At 52.6% G+C, this 19,969-nt stretch overlaps 2 protein-coding genes across 2 annotated transcripts; one reads left to right on the top strand and one right to left on the bottom strand.

Annotated features, from left to right (window-relative positions):
- The first annotated feature begins 1,483 nt into the window (after positions 1–1,483).
- MTIF3 (mitochondrial translational initiation factor 3) lies at positions 1,484–9,951 on the top strand. Its single transcript, XM_039862858.1, has 4 exons — positions 1,484–2,186; positions 4,824–5,284; positions 6,765–6,922; positions 7,847–9,951. Exons 2-4 carry the CDS (start codon positions 4,825–4,827, stop codon positions 8,063–8,065), a joined length of 837 nt encoding a protein of 278 aa, XP_039718792.1. The 5' UTR covers positions 1,484–2,186; position 4,824; the 3' UTR covers positions 8,066–9,951.
- On the bottom strand, positions 8,050–18,150 carry GTF3A (general transcription factor IIIA). Its single transcript, XM_039863390.1, has 9 exons — positions 17,731–18,150; positions 15,605–15,705; positions 13,070–13,166; positions 12,626–12,714; positions 11,574–11,647; positions 10,390–10,470; positions 9,585–9,814; positions 8,676–8,735; positions 8,050–8,437 (listed from the first exon to the last, which is right to left on the bottom strand). The coding sequence occupies exons 1-9, from the start codon at positions 18,148–18,150 to the stop codon at positions 8,276–8,278; spliced, it is 1,314 nt and encodes a 437-aa protein (XP_039719324.1). The 3' UTR covers positions 8,050–8,275.
- Between the last annotated feature and the right edge of the window lie 1,819 nt (positions 18,151–19,969).

Below are 19,969 nucleotides of genomic sequence, written 5' to 3' on the forward strand. Positions count from 1 at the left end.
GTCCTCCAAAGAATATCGTTCATTTTAGACAACTGAAAACTAACGTGAAAAAAATATCACAGCCCTAAGCCCACCTGAAATGCACAGCATATGGAAGTAGCCACATAATTATTTCATTAAAACGTTCCCCACTTTATGGCTTAATATCGAAATCATTTCAATTTCTTATGGAGTATGTGGATCACACATTAAGATTACTCCGTTGTAGGCATTTTGAATAACACAGTTCACCTTGTTTCGTACTTTGTCCTAGGAAAGTGACGATGCTGAAGAGGTCCGAGAAGAGAAATAAGGGCTGAAGGGAGTGGCGATGGCTAAGAGGAAGCACAGCGCAGGAGTGAAGGGCCTTCGGGGCGGGGTCGTCTGGCAGTTCATCGCCCAATGGGTAGAGTGTTTAGTGATCCGATCTCAAGTAAATAAGGAATCGAAAGAAAGCTACCGAATATAAAACTGCCAGTAGATGCGGAGTCGTGTAGCACAGTGTGATTTCGATAAAGTCTGAATAATCGTAAAATCAGAAATAGATATCTCATACTATAAAAATTACACAGTTTAAGTAACTGACTTTAAGATAATTAACTTTTAAAATATTTTTGGATGTCTCAGATAAACTAGTTCTGGGAGTAAGAGTGACTGAATACACCAATATTATCATAAAAACAAGCATTTTTATTTTAATTTAGACTACTGTTTCATTTGGCCTGTTATTTATTGGACAGTTATCACAAACATTTCACCAGAGGACGTGGCTACCCCAGACATCCTCACTTAAACTGCTCAAACCCACTTACATTATCATGTTTTGTTACCCATTTTCTTACGTCATCTGTTTTTGGGTGGTGGGGATCCCTAACGGAGTAGTTCCTAACAGTGGAGGGGCGAGGAAACACCTTGTGGTTTGAGGAAGCATCCCCCCCACCCCCCATGATGCTGGCGGGCCTCAGTTTCTACTCTAAAATAGGCATGTTAACTGTGAGCAAAACATTGCCTGAGTTTTACCACAAACAAAAACCGTCACCATTTCTGATGGTGAGACACTCTTAGACTTTGATGAAGACTATATAGATGGAGGAAAAAAGGCGATTTGCATTACAAAAAAGAAAGTTCATGACATTCCTTAGACATAGGCTTTACTCGAAACTAGTGAAGGGAATATTTTTTCGAAGATGTATAAAGCCAGAATTTATTAAATTATAGTGAAATATATAACTCACACAGACTGGAATAATTACATTGACACAAGTGGTGAGCTTTTTCCTCCCTGTAGGCTGATTCTTGTTTTAAAAACTTTTTAATTTTGAAAGAAACAAACGTACAGAAAAGTCGAAAGACTAATAACTAATATTAGTTATCAGTTGTTATGGTATATACCCATATACCATAATCTAGATTCAGCAAATGCTGCCATAATTGCTGTATCTTCTGCCAGACCATTTCAAAGTAAGTGGCAGATGTCATGATAGTCATTTCCTAAGAATGTCATTTTCACACCTGAGAATTAACAATACTTTTCTAATAGTATTCAATCCATCGTGAATCGAGTCCATATTCAGATTTTCCTTCTTTAGCCCAGCATGTGTTTTTAGTTGCTTTTTTCCAAACACGTCATGTTTTATGTCATGTCTCCTCAGTCTATTCAAGAACTGCCTCCTCCGTCCTCTCCGTTTACGATGCCCCCGACTGTTTTAAGGCACCGAGCCAGTTGCATGGCTTTGTCCGACTTTCCTGTGGCCTGGTTCGTTCCTCTCAGCCTGGCTCTTGTATTCCCTGGGAATTGGAAGCTCAGTCTGGAGGCTGGACCGGTTCAGGTCAACCGTCTGGCGGGACGGCTTCACGGGGCGCCTCCATGAGCCATGTCACGCGAGGGGACGCGCACTGGGATGTCTGCCTGTCCCACCATCAGGACGCTGAGTCCGACCGTTGGTCACGAGGTCGACAGCCCGTTTCAGTTTGGAAGTCATCCTTGTGTCACCCTTTGGCACCACGGGAGCACCCTGGTCCCTCCAGCTTTTCACCTGATGAGTTTTGAACCCATCCCTGCCTGAATCAGGGATTTGATTGGAGGTGGCAGAATGATCACTTTTAAATTACTTTTGCTTTTCTTCTCCGTTTATCAGCTGGCATTCTCTGAAGAGCTTTCGTCGTCATCGAAGATCTGGGGATGATTCCAGATCTTCCTGAAAGAGGTAGGAGAAACGCCGAGTTCTCTTTCTTCCCACTTTCAAAGTGAGGAGTCAGAGCGGTAGTCACACATAGTTGTGGCACATGATCTTTTTTAGTCGATTATGTTTAAATTGTCACACATTTGGCGGGCGGGAGGCTCCTCCTGTCACACAGACAGAATGATAACACCATCGGGGAAATCCGAGCACTTGATATCTGATGATGTCAGGCAGTGATTATTAGTTAGTTTCATCCTAAGTATAGTGAATTTGGGACTTGATGCTACCGCTACTTTTCTGATGATAAATAGAAAAAAGTCTCCTCTGGTCTCTTTGACTTGTCTGACTTTTTGGTTTCGGGGGCTTCCTCCACCAACAAATATCTGACTTTTTATTAAACAGCATCTCAGCTTTTTAAAGTCCGGTTCGTTCCCACCGTAGAGCTTTACAGCCTCTGCGGCCGGAATCCCCAACCAGTGAAGGACTGTAAAGTAATTCATCTCAGTCACTGTGGACGAAGCATTTGGTCATGAAGTCACTGAGGCCAGTGGGTGTTTGCAGTACCAGCTAGAAACGTGAGGAGAGCGACTGGCCAGCCTTTGTGTGTGCCGCTGGGGAGTGACACATCTGAAGACCTAGAGGTTACGTGCCTAGAGGTTACACCGTCTTGCTGGCTGTTCCCTGTGGGGTGGGCGTTCATCCCACGTGACATCCTGAGCCAGGCTCCCGGCTCTGGGTAGGGGCACAGTGGTGAATAGAACGGACAAATTACATTTTGTCGTGGAGCTTACATTCTAGTGACAAAAGATCAGACAGCCATGTAAATTTGGGCAAGTCAGGCAGTGAGTTTTTGTAAAAGGCTAAGTAACGGGCGTACAAGTGACACTGCCATCGTGTAGCGTGCCCGAGAAGGCCTCGCCGAGTGGCCGCGTTTGAGCAGAGACCTGACGTCGGTGAACTAGGCAGCCGTCTGGAGGAAGGGGACCCCTGGCACAAGGACCCAGAGGGGTGGGAACAGCAAGGGGGCCGGAACAGAGGGGCTCGGAGGACGCGGGTCAGCGCCAAAGGCAAGGCTGTGGGGCCAGGTCACCAGGGGAGGGGGGCGCCAACGAATGCGGGCTATACTTTGTCCTGAGGTGGAGCCACGGGGATCGTGGAGCACAGGAGGGACGGATCTGACTTACACATTTAAAGGGTCGCTTCCGCGCTCGCGGATGAGGAATCACAGGAATCACAGCGTGTCATGTCGCGGGTTGTGAGGCCGCTGCCCTAATTCAGGGGGGCTGCCACCTCCCCGGGCAAGCTTTGGGGGGGAGCGGGGTGATTGATAGCCTTGGCAGAAGGTGAGACGGGACTGGACCCTGGGTCTGTTTAGAGGCTGAACAACAGGACTCGCTGATGAGTCGCTGAGAGAAGAGTCGGGAAGAGCCTCGCGGTCTGGGCCCGAGCAGCCGGAAGCACGTGCGGTCGTTCCCGTGAGCCGGCAGGCCACGGGGGTCGGGCGGAAGACGGGGGTTCAGGCTTGGACGTGTGGACTGGAGGGTCCTGTTGGATGTCTCAGCGGAGGAGACGTTGGGTAGGCCGCTGACGTCACGCTGGAATTCAGGGGCGCGTTCGCAGCCAGAGCGGTCATTTGTGTTTTCAAGCTGGATCGGGAGGGGAGCGAGACTGTGTCCATCCTGTCACTTTCTGCCCCGTTTACTGTGGTTTATTTTCTCCATTTCACTTGTCAAGCGGCCTGTGGGGTGGTGGCGGGGAGGATCAGCGGGTTGACAGGTGGGACCGGAGCGAGGGACCAGAGGGGATCTCCAGGCTTGACAGCCCGCCCAGGTGATTCTCTCGCGGTGACCCTGGGACACTCTCTTTCGTCCGACAAGGCACACCTCTCTGAGTGCCTGAGCCCCTGGTTCCTCGGGGACGAGATCGGTGGGTGCTGCCCCTCCGTCAGCCTGCACTTCTGAGCTTTCCCTAACGCGTGAGTGGAAGCAGAGACACTCACTATGGCAGAGAAGCAGCTAGAAAATCAGGCACTTAGAACCCCAACGTAAAATCAGCATCGCCGTGTACGCCCGCCGCATGGGTCACCCCTGGCGGTCGTGCCTCGCTCCCCTTGTGAGTGGGCCGTGTGGTTTATGCGGTCGGCACTGGGATTAATGTCGGGGTGTCTCCTTTCTGACCATCTCACCTACTCCCCCCAGGGGGTCATCTTTCCTCGCAGAGTTCCTGTTCCCATAATAGAGCTCTTATCTCGTGTAACATCAGAGATGCTGGCAAGTTGTTAATTACATTAAAAGTTTATGAATCACCAAGCATTTTATTCTCCTGAAGAAACCTTTTGGATGAGCTTTGCTTTTGAAGTTGGTACTACAGGATCCACGGGAAATAGAATCCAATGAGGTAATATTTGGGGAAGAAAAAAATGGAAGACAAAAGCACTGTGCAAATCTGGTTTATTCTAAGAGTAACTTGTACTGGAGACAGTACCACTGTGAGTTAGCGTGACCGTGGTCACCCGACAGCCCATGTGACTGGTGTAGGCCCATGACACTCCCAGATGACATGGTTCCCATAGTCTCACACACCCGCCCACCCGTGTGCCACAGGATCGAACCACAGGAACAAACGATTGCATTTTAATGAACTTTTCTCCCTACTTTTTAGGATGGCCGGCCTTTTTCTGAAGACGTTAACGTTACAAACCCTAAAGACTGAACATAGTGGCATCAGAAGATGCGTTGGTGCGCACGTGGTGCAGAAGGTGGCACTCGCACAGCTGTCCCTCGTGGCCTCTGCCCCACGCCTGTCCTGCCCGACTCCTGCAAAAGCTTTTAGCACTGCCGAAGACACCCAGGATGAAAGGAAGAAAAAAATGAACGAAGCTGCTTTTAGTAACATTGGAAGAAAAATCAGTGAGCGAATCATCCACGTCCTGGATGAGAAGGGCAGCGATTTGGGAAACATGCACCGGGCAGACGTGATTCGACTCATGGACGCGCGAGACCTGAGGCTTGTGAGAAGGGTCGCCGGGGCGGAGCCTCCAGTGTACCAGCTCCTGACGGGGACGCAGATTCACGAAGAGCGGCTGAGGCTGAGAGAGAGGGACAAGGCGACACCTAGAGCTGGTAGGTCGTTGGCTGTGCGCTCCCCGGGTTCCTCAGGACGCCGTTCGACAGTGGACCCGGGGCCCTTGCCGGGTGCCTCGTGACGAGGGGCAAATGAACTAGACAGTTCAGTTTCACCACCGTTTCCAATGCCATTTTTTTCAATCCCTCATTTCTGTTCTCTTCCTTCGTACCCTGTCTCGATCCCTTCCTTCGTCCGTAGCTTGGTCTCCTCGTGCCCAGACGGGCAGGGCGATGGATGGGGTGGCAGGCTCGGAAGAGTGCCTGCCCCTTCCCGGGCCACTCGTTTACCCTCCTTTGAAATTTTTTTAGCTCATCTCTAAAGTGGAGGGTTTGGTTAATGGAGGCACTTTCTAAACTCTGAAGTGACTCTCACAGGGCATCTCCCAGGCCTGAGTATTTTCCTAGGATACTGGTGGTGACCGTCATTTGCATAGTTTGCCAGTCACCTTTCAAGGCACTTGCCATTTAAACCCTACAGAAGCCCCGAATTGGAGAGGAAGGAAGCGAGGACATGTGTTCTCACGATCCCTGCTAAACGCGGCCGGTGAAGGACAGATGGACAAGGGTTTCGTGTGCATAAAAATTATATATGGCACACTTGTTTTCAGGGTGTTCATGTAACAGCCGTAGCTGGCTTATTGTAATTGCCAAGTGACATTTCCCCGCCAGCATGTAGCGTAGCTGTGTGGTCCATCGCCATGGCCACGGGGCTCGTTTCCGGTTTATTAGGAACAATGAGCATATGCATCAGTGTCTCCTGTGCCAGCTCCAGGTTCTGTGGGGCAGGTCGTCATACTAATTTTTGTCACTGATTTACAGGGTTCTCTGTTCTGTGCGATCCAAGAACTTTATGCTAGTTGGATTTCTCACTTTAGTTTTTCTCTCATCCCGAGGTCATAAACACGTCCTTTCTTCTATTTGTTTTAAAGTTGTGTTTTTTTCATATTTAGACAGTCCATCTGGGAAGATTTTTGTATGGATTGAAATCTTTTTCCCTCACGTGAAAACTCGCAATTGTCCCAGTGCCGTTAATGAGTATAATCTGTTCTTTCCCTGTAAAATTATTTCCCAGTCATCAGGGTTTTCAGAGACAGAATGAACGCAGGACGCAGGGAGCTCCCCCTTGTCCGGATGGGCCTGGAGCCCGGGGGCATCACCAAAGGGTGAGAAGGGCAGTTCCCAGACAGAGGGAAAAGGAGGATAATCGAGTTCATCATAAGGCTAACCTCGTTCCTTTTTAAAGGATCGTTCTTCAATAATGTAACAGTAAATGGAGGCGTTTCATATTTAAATACCCTTCCTTGGCAGGCAAAGAATCAGTACTTTTATGTTTGTCTCTCCCGTTTAAAAAAGTGGTTACTGGTCTGTGAAACTGAAGTCAGGTAGTAAGATTTTATGACGTCTATGTGGTGAGGTTTAGGTCTCAAAACCAAGATAGTAAATAGTCCAAGCACTAAGTCTCACTGTTTCAAACCAGGGCCGACTGTGACAAAGGAACTAACTTTTTCTGTAAATATCGGACAACACGATCTGGACACAAAGAGTAAACAGATTCAGCAGTGGATTGAGAAGAAATACAAAGTTCAAATTACTGTAAAGAAAGGGAAGAATGCAGAAGAGCCAGAAAAGAAAGTGGTGAGTAAAAGCAGGTGTGAGTGGCTGTCAGTTTCTGATCGAGAAGTACAAGTGTAAGAAATCTGGGAAACGGAAAGGCGAGGAAAAGCGACGGTCATCCCGTCCGGCCGTGATCAGCTTTCCAGGGTGGTGTTCGGAATGCACGCATAGTGCGCATGTGTTGCTTTTCCCACGGTAACAAATATTTTGTTATATGAAAACCTTCTACTTCATAACGTAAAGGCTTTATACTACTACTTTACGAACTGTAGAATTTAACATTTAGATAAGGAAACTAGAAACTATAGGTTCGTCTTTTTAAATGTTTCTCCTTTGTCTGTAGGAAGCATCATAGGTAGTCAAATGGTCTTCGAGAAAGTGTGCATCGGTGCGATCCCAGGATAAGTCTGCTGATTATCTGTGTCGCTTTTAGAGTTAGATAACTGGGCAGCAGCTGAAAGGCAGCATCCGCCAGCGGTACTGAACCCTGGCTCGTGTTGGAATCCCTTAGGCCTAGGTCCCCGCCCGGCTGACCCAGAATCTGGAACCGGGTGTGTTTTTCTCATCACCCCAGGTGGCGGTGAGTGTGTCGGGACCTGCGCTGGGCTGGCAGCTGGGGGACACGGCCGTCCTCTGCCAGTGCCCAGACCACTGCTTTCAACCTGGTTTTGCCAGAGGGCAGCTTGGGGCCCAGCGCAGCTCCTCAGCAGGGTGAGAGCAGGGATTTCAAACTCGCAAGCATTTGGTGCCTTAGTCTAGTTACGTGGCGTCTGAGTAACTGGGTACTGCGCGGGTCGCAGGCAGCCTAACTGGCCTGTAGCCTTTGGTTCAGTGAAGCACTGAACAGCAGCAACTCAGGAGCGCTGGGCTTCGTGGTTAGTAGAGTCAGCGCCAGAAAGGACGAGACTGGTTTGCAATTCATCTTGGGCTGTTTTCCCTTCTTAGGACGAGATATTTAATCAAATCCTCCAGACTATGCCCGGAACAGCTACTTTCTCGTCCAGGCCACAAGCTGTTAAAGGAGGGAAAGCTGTCACGTGCATCCTTCGTCATTTGAGCAAAAAAGAAGAGATCGCACATAGAGAGACTCAGGGGGCCCAGAAGGGTGGTCCTACGAACAACGAAAACGGGAACGACAGAGAATCAGATGACCTGCACCAATGATTTTAATAAAAAAAATGTGTTTCTGAGACTACATACAGGCACGCCTCGTTTCACTGCGTTCTGATTTGTAGGGTTTTTTTTAACAAACGAGGGCAAAATCCCCAGCAGCAAAAAGGTGCCGGCTCGCTGTATTCACTGTGTGGCGCGGGCCGTACCTCTGAGGTCTGCGGTCACCGAGTGGGCCGGCTCAGCCCCGGAGAAGGCGGGACCCTAGCTGAGGGTGAACACCGCCACGGTGGACAGCACCCCGTCGTCGGCGCGGGGTGGCGGCTCACCCGTTTTAGGCACAGATAAGGCTGCTTCTTGCCCCCGCTTAGGAGGGATGTAGCCGCTGAGATGAGAGGCCAAACTCCGTTTTTCACGACCTTTCACCTTTGGAAAGATGTGAAACAGACAATTAGAATTCAAGATCAAAGTCACCTGAGCTGATTTCACAGGAGCGGCACACACCCCGACAGGACACGACGCTCCTAAGGACGAGGCCCGTGCGATCGCTCGGAAGAGCAGTGCAGACCCGCACGGTAGCAGGCAGCTGAACACTCCGCACACAGCATCCGGCTCAAGCAATTTGTTTTAAAAACAACACTTCGCCAAAGTCACCTCCACTTACTTTGACTGTCATTTTCTTCCTGTCAGGGTCGTGCACGACGGCGTGCCTCATGAGACTTTGCTGCAGTGGAGGAAAGGACATACGATTTTAAGATGTCGCCATCTGGTGTCTAGTAACATGAAAACCTGCTCAGCTTTCTGTCATGTTCTGAGTGACGTGACCTCCACCTGCAAGGGTCCCCACGACGCCTGGGACCACTGCCTCTTCCGACGACCCAGGACAGACCTACAGTGTCGCCCACCGGTGGCGTGTTGATGGTTTCACTAGTAAGGGGTCGGGCAAAAAGCGGAAGGAGGTTCTTTTAACTGAAGCTCTGTCCACAGCACGCCAGCCAACGGACACCTGACCAAGGTCGTGCTGGCCCCGATGGCCACGCTGGCCCCGCCAGCTCCGAGCCAGCCTTCTGTCTCCGATCCATGATGATTCCGAGTGCTCATGAGAACAGCTGCCGAGCGAGCGTCTGCGAGGCTAGAGGCCCCTCCAGTGAGGGTCTTGTTCCTCAGCTCTTGGAATCACCCAGATGCAACTAGATTCCCGGTTCTGGTGTCCCTCACGTCCTTGCTGCCCACCTCCCTTCTCAGTCCCTACAGGACCGTCTAAATGGACACCCCAGATAGCAGCTCTCTCAGGAGAGCCGAGCCTGCGTTACCACAGGCCACGCGAGCACCACGCGGATGGCTAATAAACCCTGCCAGCCCCAGCCCCCCGAGTCTGACTCAGTGGGTCCGCAGGGGGCGCGGGGATCTACGCTTCCAGCAAGTTCCAGGTGGCGCTGGTGCTGCCGGTCCAGGGCCACCGGCCAAGGGGAGAAGGCCCGAGGGCCCTACTGCAGCCGCCCCACTGTAGGCCCTGTGCCGCCGTCGTGGGACCCGGGGCCCCTGGGGACCCCGCACACGTGGGGGGACTCACTCTCGTTGCGAATGTTTTGCCGCAGCCAGCGTGCTCACACACGAACGGGCGCCACTCCTCGTGAAAGGCGAGGATGTGGCTCTGCAGGTTGAACACGGTCGTGTAGGTCCTTCCACAGCCCTCTCGGGGACAACGACACATGTCCCTTTCCGGGGCATGGATTTTCATGTGTTGCTTCAGATAATCTTTGCGTTTGAATGTTTTCTGGCACACTTCGCATATGATTTCCTCTGGTGAAGTAGACAAAAAATTTTGACCAATTTCTCCAGGTGTTACCACACAGAAAGCACTAATATTCAACATATAAGTAACCCATTTAATGCCCAAAACCTTACGATTAAACATAAATGAGAAATTTCAAAAGAAACGGACTCGTTTTTACTGAACGTTTATCTCAGTCCTCCCAAGCTCTCGTGTTACCCAGCCACTCTGTCTCCTTGCCGAGGGGCCGGGGTCCTCAGCATGGTGGCTGTGGGCAGTGGGAGGGAATTAACAGACCAGTTTCCTTCCTGGTCCTCCGGCACAAGGGCGCTGCCTCCCAAACTGTCTACGGGACACCAGTGCCTCCCAGAACCCTTTACCTGCCGAGCCTTTAAAAACGCTCAGTGCCCACGTGGGCCCTGAGTGACTCGGGGCTCTTCCCGAACCTGGGAGCACAGGTGTCTGCCCATCTGACGGACGGCTGACGCATCTCACCAAACACCTGTCATTTCGCAGCACGTATTTCATATCTCAGTCTCTCAAACACGCACGGAACCAGTTCTCGAAGGGCGAACGTTGCCACCGAGCCGCGCGTCCGTCTTACCTTTATGGTCGTCTCTCATGTGTTTCAGCAGCTCTGTCCACGTTTTGGCCACGAAGGAGCACCCTTTTTGACATATGTAGCCTATTTAAAGAAAAGCAGAGTGGCGTGTTGCCTTTTGTGACGGGTCAGTACAGACCCATTGGAATTTAGAAGGACGGGCACGTGCCTACACGTCCCCCGCTGCCCCGCAGTGTCCCGTTCCCGAGCCTGAGAGGGAGGAGGGGAAACGGAGGAGGGCGTGTGACAGCGAGACCGACCGGTGGCCCGGGACGCACTTCCTCGGGGCTCTCCTTTAGCGGGGTTCCCGAGAAGGCTGCCTCTCCCTCCCCCGCTGTCCCCAGTAAGCTGGGGACACGCGTGGCCCCCCCCCCGGCCGCTTCAGTCTCCCTCCCGCGGCCCTCCCTGCTCTGTGCTTGCCTTTCCCCCTCAGCAAGTTCAGGTGGTCCTCTGTCCTCGGCAAACCGCCAACACTGACCTCTGCGGTCACTTCTCCCCCTCCCGCCAGCGTCTGCACGTTTCCTATGCAAGGGAAGCAGCAGGCACGGCCGAGGAGAGAAGGAACCAGAACCCAGAGGACGCTGCACAAAGCAGCGGAATCAGGTGAATCGGCCTGGGACCAGCCAGCCCCGTCTCACCCAACTGCACACGGGACAGAAGCCAGAGAGGAGGCTGCCCCTCGCTCTCAGCTGCCAGGCTCTTGTTTAAAAAAAAAAAAGATCCCCTAAATTCTAAGGCTTGGGAAATTGGAACATAGACGTCAGAAGTCCTTCACGGAAGCATAATGGAGCCAAGGACTTAGTTTAATCAAGTCTTTTGGAAAAAAGCTACGGTCCCATTGCTCCAAAAACTCCAAACTATTATCTAAGCCCTGGGACCGCTCACAGGGACAGGGTGGCACGGGCCAGAAGCAGAAGAGGCTGAAACGACGGGAAGGAGCGAGGACACGGCGTAACCGGGCGCCTGCTGTGACCGACGAACATCCACACGGACGACCAAGGACGGACACGGGGAGCCTCTGGCCAGAGTCTAAACCGTGACCGGGCAGAACAGCACCCGCCCGGCCTCGCACCATAAGGAGGGAGCCGGGGGGAAGAGGCGCCAAGCAGTGAGAACTACGCCCCGCTAGCAGCGGTCAGTCGGAGAGCGTCACCGTCACTGTCACCGTCACCGAGGCCCGCACGCACCGTCGTGGACCTTCCCGTGCCGCTTGAGCCCGCTGGGCGAGGCGAAGTGTCTTCCACAGCCTTCGTGGGCGCACCTGGGTCAGCGAGACACGGACGTCAGCCCCCTGGGCCGGGGAGGGCTCTGTCCCCGCCGTGCCTCCCGCCAGGGCCTGCTCTCCCCCCAGCCAGCGAACATGAGCTGTAAAATGCAGACCTGATGGTGGCTGAAGTTCAAGTTATTTTATCAGGCTTCGGGCAAAACAAACTCAAAACAGTCACATTTACGCTTTTTTTGGGGGGCATGTGATCAAATTAAACACTGTTTTCATCTTTATGCTTCTGAAAATACACCGTTCATGGCTAGAAAGCATGACCTCGGGAAACCCCTAGACTAGCCCAAATCGTGTGTGTCCAGTTTTTCTGACACTGCCTCGCCGGGCCGGTGTGGACGGACACATGGCAGCGGGGCACCAGCCTCTGGTGAGCAGTGGAGGCACCCGCCACGTCCAAGCTAAAGCCACCAGCAGCGCCAGGACAAGCGGCCTGCACGGGAGGCGGGGCGCGGCCGGAGCCGCCTGGGCAAGTGGCCGAGGGCACATGGCCACCGCCTCCAAGTGACGTCTGAGCGGGTGGCCCGGCTTCTTCCACGCCTTCTGCAAGTCTCTTCCAGGGTCTCTGTCGCCCTCCACATCCCTTGTGAAACCCCTTCTAGTGCAGGCCACGTCCCCACCCCCATTCTGTCCTACAGGAAAAGGGTAGTTAGTGTCCTTACGACATTCCACGTCACTGAGCAGGCTCCGTTTGGTTCTTTCTTAGCCCTTCCTTCAGGCTTAACCACCACTGTACTAACCTCACAGATCATCCAGAAACACACTAAATACTTCTCTTAGAGAAACGGAAGCAAAACGGAACTCGTGAAGTGCCCCAATGTGTAAACGGACGTACGCTGCACACACGGACAGGAAAACGTCGACTAACACACACACTGCCCGAACACCTGCGGCCAAACTCTGCCTCCTGATCTCATTCCCGCCTGACACCGACAACTGGACGCCCCGGCGTGAAGCGCCTACCTGAACAGCGGCTCGTTGGTGTGCTGGCACTGGTGTGTTTTCAGCTGCTGATGCTTCTTAAAGGTCCTCGTACAACCTTCGAAACTGCACTGTTCAGTAAAGGTCAGTCAGTCAGTCTCAAGAAGAATCAAAAAACAGCGCCTCACAGAACCTTCTCCAGACACAAAACGCCATGGAGCTTATAGACTTGCTACCTGCACACCTTTAGTTACTGAAATTCTACATCGAGAAGCTTTGGAGAGAAGCGTTTGAAAGAGCAAAAATGTTTCATTTGGGGTCATCTAGCAATAATGTAGTTAGCACAATGTTTGCTTTCAAAATAACACCATCGTTATGACAGCCATGTCGTACTAAATTCAGGTATCTGACAAAATTTGGATGATGAAAATTTGAGAAACAAAGACAATAAGCATAAAAACGTTTAGCATATAAAATCGTACTTACTGCATATTGTTTTTGTTGATTTTCATGTTTGCGTTCAAAATGTTTCTTCAAGTTGGATTTTGTGTTGAACTTCTGATCACAGCCGCTAGCCGCACAGCTGCGAGAAATCACATAAACCAAAATATTAACACACCAAGGGAAGGGAGACTTTATAAAAGCTAATGATTCCAAAACACAGTAGAAAACGGCCTTTAACCAGCTCCGGGGAGGGGAGCCATACCACGCGGGCCCCTCGGCGGTGACGTGCTCAGCGTGTAACGACACGCACCTCGCCCCAGGCTTCTCAAATCAGGCCCCTGGCGCCAGACGGCCTTGGTGCGCTGGGCAGGGAAGAGGAAGCCCCTCGCCCCGCCGAGGCAGAAGCCGTGTTCACGCTAAACTTCTCGGTTTACAACCTGATGGCCTTCATTTTGCTGGAAATGTCAGTGTCTTTCCAAAAAGCCCTAAAAGAACACCGTTTTCAGTTTCTCGTGAGAGGTGAACACAGAACCATGAGTTATCACACCCTCTGGCTTATCACCGAGCCATTTTGTTTCTCCTTCATAAAGGTTTCTACATCTTGGCCTAGATTTATCTAAATTTTTTGTGAAGTTGGCTCTTTTTGTTTTTAACACGTGAGTTTTCATGAGCCTGAGGATGAGGCAGAGCTTTCTTCAGAAGCCCTGATCTGAGCTATCATCTCTGATGAACATGGAAGAACACGCCTACGAAGCTCTGTGCTGTCTGCAGGGCCAGGTGGAGAAAGAGACTGTGACAGCGACGGTGGAAGGTGTGCCTGGAGGGGCGCGGGAGGGGCACTGTGGCAGAAACCACTCTAAGTCCCAACGGGTGGTACCCTCGACCGCGGGAAGAGAATAGAGCTCCTTCGCGGCTCCCCTGCAGCTGCGGCAGGAACGTGGCTGCGTTTCGGTCCATCCTGCTCAGCTCCCACGGTGTCTACAACGGCAGCACCTTTGGCCCTTCCTCCATCCCGGTGGCTGTGACGCGTATGCACACGTGGCTAGATGATGGCAGGGACGAGTGAGAAGCCCGGGTCCTGCCGACGGAGGAGCGGCCCCTGACTGCTCGCCCCAGGAGAAAAACAGACTGTGCTGTGTGAGCCCAAAAGCCAGGCTGTCGCTCCCTCTGGACGCACATCCTGACGCGGCCCCTAACCTAACACGGCTGGGGGGCAGCGGGACGGCGCCGGCAGAAGCGGCAGGAACAGGGGCACTGAAGACCCTGGCACAGCTTGAGGGGCCAGTGGGGAGGCGGCGGGTCAGTTAAGCAGAGCTGGACCACAAGTTCATGTCTAAGAGTCAAGCGAATGGGACGAGATAAGCAGGAAAAGGTCAAATCGCAAAGGTCATTTACACGACATACCAAGAAGCTGGACTTCACCGTGGCAGCAGCGATTAAAAGCACTGCGTTTTCAGGAGAGAGGCCACCCGAGGAAAATGCGGGGGACCTGGTCTGGGGACAGAGGAAGTCATTCCAGTGAGGAGTGGGGCCTGACATGAGACGGTGGCAGCTGGAGCAGGGGAGAGGGACTTGAGGGGTCAGAGACAGGACTTGACGACCTACGTGCTGGAGAGCGGAATGAGGCATCCGGAGGAGCAGCCTTATCTGTCACCATGAGGACAGTGATGCCACCTGACAAGAACGAGGGAGGAAAAGGCCAAAGGGAAAGCGAGCTCAGACTGGACGGGGGGATTTGGGCCACGTGCAATTCAAGGAGCCAGGGGGACAGCAGGTAACACCGTCCGGCAAGCAGCAGACGCGGGGATCCGGAACTAGCTGGAGAGAGTGGAAGGTACCACCATACACGTGTCTTGTTCTAGCGGGGAGACGCCTCACCTTCCTAATTCATCCTGTGCATCTGTTCCCAGCCCCATTTTTTCTTAAGAATTATTTTTAAATAGTGTACTTAAAAAAACAAACAAACAAACTTAGTTCAGAAACCAAAAAGCACAAAAGGGATATGGTTGCATAATGCTTCCTTCTACCTACCCCTACCCACCCAGCACACCCCACCACTCCCAAGACAGATGACGTTTTCGGTTTTACGTAACTTTTAGGGTTTCTTTATACAAACAGAAATGAATATAAGTTCTTGCTGTCTGTCCCCTCCCTTGTTACACACACAAAACGGTAGCCCTCATCACACACTTTCCTGAACCTTGGTTATTCGATTAATATGCCCTGGAGGTTTTCTTACTATCTCATAGAGACCATCTGCATTCATTTTTCTTAGCTGTATAGTATTCCGCTGTGTTGATGTACTTTAACCCGGCCCTCCTGGTGGGCAGGCCACTAATATGTGCCCCTTGGCATATATTCTAAAAGGAGAGGGTGTAAACGCAAGAAAGCTTCAGATTAACTTACACCCAGAGTTATTACGAACGACCCACAAAACCCCCATTCCCTGCCACACGGTCAAAACCCAGTCTCCACGTGTGTCGGCCGATGAAAACGAAGGAACTCACTAATGAGCAATGGCAGGTCGACATGCCAAACACAAGCACCTCGGGGGCCTGAAAAGAGCTCTCTACTTACACGAAGGGCTTTTCTCCCGTGTGAATCAAGGCGTGGCGGCTCAGGTGGTAGTCCCGGACGAAGGCTTTGCCACACCCCTCATAGTCACAAACAAAAGGTCTCTGGCAGAAAGGAAAGAAAAAAAATGAGTCAATTCTGGCATGATTTAAAGACGTTACTAAAACGTCTAGTGAGCAAGGCCACAGGCTCTGTGTCCGGTGCTGGTTTGCGCTAAGGGCCGAGCACCTGCCACGCCAAGGCCAGGCAGGCTGCGCTGTGTGGAGTCACACAGCTTCTTGGCACGGCCACCGCAGGTCTGGCTCCGTGAAGAGCAACTGCGACAAGCGGGCGGCCTTCCCAGCGCCGGCTTCGGGTGCGCGCCCCGCTCAGGCTGCTCGTCTGCTGCCCCGTGACCCGTGCACAGACCTCCAGCACGGCACCGGTGCGCCCATCCAAAGCCCGGGAAGAGGGATGTGCGTGTCCTCCCTCATCCCAGACACGCCCAGCGAAGAGAGGGCCTGGCACAGCTACAGGAAAATGTGGCACACCTGAAAAGGCTCACGGGTGCCAGGGCTGAGCAAAGCTCGCAGCCCGAGGGTAAACAACCCCTTGAGACCCAGTGGTTGGGAGGAGGGCACTCCATTCTGAACCTACGGGAAAAGCCTAAACATGTTCTCGAATAACCAGTTCTGTGGATTTAATATGGAACATGTACCATCACGACAGTCCCAGAAGGAGGTGCCAAGGTCTGAAATGGCGGTACTAATAGCAAAGCACACAGACAGGAAGGCAGGCGAGCTGGATTACTAGAGGCAGAGCCACAGGACTTTGCAAAGCTCCTGTCATGGGGTCAGCCCCATCCATATCTGCCAAGTCAATCAACGTGAGACTTGAGACAACAAAGATGACTCCAGGTCTTTCGACCTGTACAAAGGAAGGTGGTGCCGAGACCCCAAACACGGTGCATGTGTCTAGAAGGACAGGTAAGCTCTAACTGCACATCCTGAACACAGGGCCCAGAATCCGGGGGCCAGGATGGACAAGAGGAAGGACAGGGAGGCAGAGCACAATGGATGTCGCTTGGTAGGACTGCCAGGGAGCTGAATGAGGTGGGTAAAGGCAGAAGAGAAGACAACGAAACGAGTCAGTGAGGAGGGAAAAGCCTCGAGACAGTTCCAAGAATGAAAGGATCAGCTTTCACGTGCGGGGGAGGGTAAGGAGATGGGAAACATGAGGCCACATGGATGAGTGGCCCCAACTTAGGTAGGTGCTAGGAGCGAAGGTAGGGACTGTGGGCCTCTGGCTTAAGAAAGAAAGGGCCTCCAGCTCCATCCCAAACCTGGAAACTGGGTAGATTCCTTGGCCTCTACTGTTACCCTCCAAAGTCTTTCACTGCCCTCAAAATAAAACCCAAACTCCAAACCCTTTTGCACCCTGGCCTACAAATGGTCCCACCAGGCCTGCTTCTCAGCCTCCTGCACGGTCCCACCCAGTCACAGTGGCCTGCATTCCACCCCCAAGACCACCCGCTCTCCCTCCGGTTCTCTCCGCTGGACCGTTTCCCCTCAAACGTGTCTGCATGGCTGGATCCTTTCCTTCTCACTCCGGTCAAGGGGGGCCTTGCCTGGACACGCTCCAGCAGTCCTGCATCTCCTCCCCGCCCCCCATTCCTTTGTCTGTCCTGCTTAAGGCATAGGGTCCGTGAACAACAGAAGCAGCGCCTGTTTTGTTCACGGCTCCCTCTCGAGTTATGTTAAGGAATGCACGCTGCTCTGCTCGCAAAACCTGCAGTACTTAGACGTTACCCCGCCAACCAGTTCCAGGAGGCAGGTCTCTGTTGGAGGGGGGACTACCAACCGTGCCCGGATTTGCAGATTATGGGAAGGTGGTGGATTGGCCAAGACTCAAAGTGAAAAGGACAAAAGTGGCTGGGTAAACGCCTAGCGCGTGGCCAGCGCGCCCCGGTCCCAGAACTTTTTGTCTAACTCCGCAGCTCCTCCCCTAACCTAAGGCATGATTGGTTCGCTCCTGCGGTCCCGGGCGCCCTAGCTGAGCACGTCTTGCAAAGACGTGGCGTGCGGCCCTGTGGGCCCGGGGGCCGCCGCTGCACGGGCCCCTGCGCCGGGCCGTGTCCTGGGGCTCGTTACCTCCCCCGTGTGCTTGTACAGATGCGCTTCTAGCTTCCAGGCCTTGTTGTAATTGGCGCTGCAGTCGGGGAAGGAGCAGATGAACCTCCGCTGGAGCGCGGGGGGCGGCGGGGGGGGGCTCTCGCCCGCCACGATGAACGCGTCGACGATGGTCAGGGACGACACCGCCTCGGCGACCGCGGCCGTCGGCTCCAGGGCGCCCGGGGCCAAGCGCTCAGCCACGTGCCGAGCCACGTGCCGAGCCACGTGCAGGGAACCAGTGCGCGCGGCCCACGCCCGGCGGGGCGCGGACGGCTCCGCGCGGCCGGCTCCGCGCGGCCCGTACCGCCGACTCGGCGCACTTCCGGGATTGCAGGCTGGGGCGCCTGCGCGAGGGCAGCAGGCCACGCCCCCTCCCGCGCGGGCGCCGCGTCCGCGCATGCTCCGGGAGGCCGCCGCGGGCCCGCGCCCCGCCCCCTTGGTGAGGCGCGCACGCGCATGAAAGGCCGCAGCCACCTCCTCCCCAGCGAAAGGGGCCGAGCCCTCCGCACATCCCGAGGCACAGGTTAAGCGTGATAGGTTTCCCTTCCGCCACCACCTTATTCAGTGTACTAACCTTGTAAACTTTATCCTGTTCTTACCACCTTATCGGTGCGTCTTTATGGATTCATTTCCTTGCGTGTGCGCTACCTGCTTCCCCTGCAAGACCCAGCGCTGTGCTCCCTAAACTTGGAGGCACATTAGAATCACGTGGCGATCTTTTAAAAATCCCAAGCCCAGTGCAGACCCCGGACCAATTAAATCACAATTTCTGGGAGTGGGAAACAGGAACCAGTAGTTGGGAACCAAACCCAGTGATTTCAACGCACAGAAAAGTTTGGGAACCCCTGCCCTAAAGCCTTAATGCTGCTCCACGTGTGGTCTGGGGACTAGCAGCCGCATTAGAAATCACAACCTCAGACCTACTTCAATCAGATCTCCAGGTGACTGGACACATTAAAATTTGAAAAGCAGCCTTGTGTAGAGGCTTGAATGAACATTGGCATCTTATCTTGATTTATGAGGACCACGTGATGTCCTTAGATGAGGATACAATGACCAAATGGATTGTCTGATACCCAGGTTTGGATTTTTCACCAGGTGTCGTTCCAATTCCTTAAGCAAGCGGTTGTCTGAATCTGGTAAACACTGCAGAGAAGTGCAATTTGAAAGCGATACGGCGCCTAACAGTCCTAAGCTGGATCCTTATGTCATACTTTTGAGCCTAAGTCTCATCTTTAAAGTGGAGATGATGGTAATAACACCTGCCTCGTAGGGTGTCATGAGGACCGTGAGAGGGTGCCTGGGACGTGCATCTATCTACCTGTTGCTTTCCCCGTTTGCTGCTCCAGCCAGTCTCCAGGGTACAAGTCCACATACATCCCTCCTACAGCTCCAGAGGTCTTAAATGATTTCCCTTGTGTTGAATCTTTCCTTACCTTCACACTGGACTGTTAATACCCACCTGTTAGAGTCGTTTTGGGAATGAATGAGATAATCCTAATCTCCACCCCTGTGATAGATAGGCCCATTTACCACCAACTTTTAGCTCCCCAACAGCTCTGAGTGTAAAGCCGCTGATCGGAGCCAGGCAAGGACTTTTTTCTTCTTTCTTGTTCTTTCCTGCGAACTGACCCATTGCTTCACCTCTTTGCTCTCTGCAGTTTTTCCAATGTCCTACATTTCTAAATGACGAGTGGATTTTTTTTTTCACTTGAAATTCAAGCACTGACCTCAAACTCAACATCATCGGTAAGTCAAACAATCTCACCGTCTCCATCGGTCTGCACCCCTCCCTCTCTCTCCCTGTCAGCAGTGGCATAATTCCAGCTCCCGTGATGAAAACGTAAAATGGTGGTTCTCAACCCTGGCTGCACGTGAGAGTCACCCAGGAGCTCTGGAGAATGTCGATGCCTGAGCCACACTCACACTAGTGAAATCAGAGTCCTGACTCTCCCTCCGTCGCCGCCCATCCCTGGCCTGGCTGACTTTTGCATCTGACGGGTCCATTCTCCTCCCACCCTCTGTCTAGCTTCTCAACAAGTTTTCCTGTCTTTACACTCTCTCACCTCTGATCTCTCGTGCACATGGCCGCCAGCATCAGCTCCTTAAAACATCTGAGACTTTCTAGGTTTAAGTTTGGAAGACGGGCATTTACAAAGCATTTTTATTGCTCTTAGCCGTTATTCTTACAATTCAGGTAATAGTGCTCGGGTGTGAG

This window comes from Pteropus medius, unplaced genomic scaffold, assembly GCF_902729225.1.
Source record: "Pteropus medius unplaced genomic scaffold, Ma_sr-lr_union100, whole genome shotgun sequence".
Taxonomy (NCBI): domain Eukaryota; kingdom Metazoa; phylum Chordata; class Mammalia; order Chiroptera; family Pteropodidae; genus Pteropus; species Pteropus medius.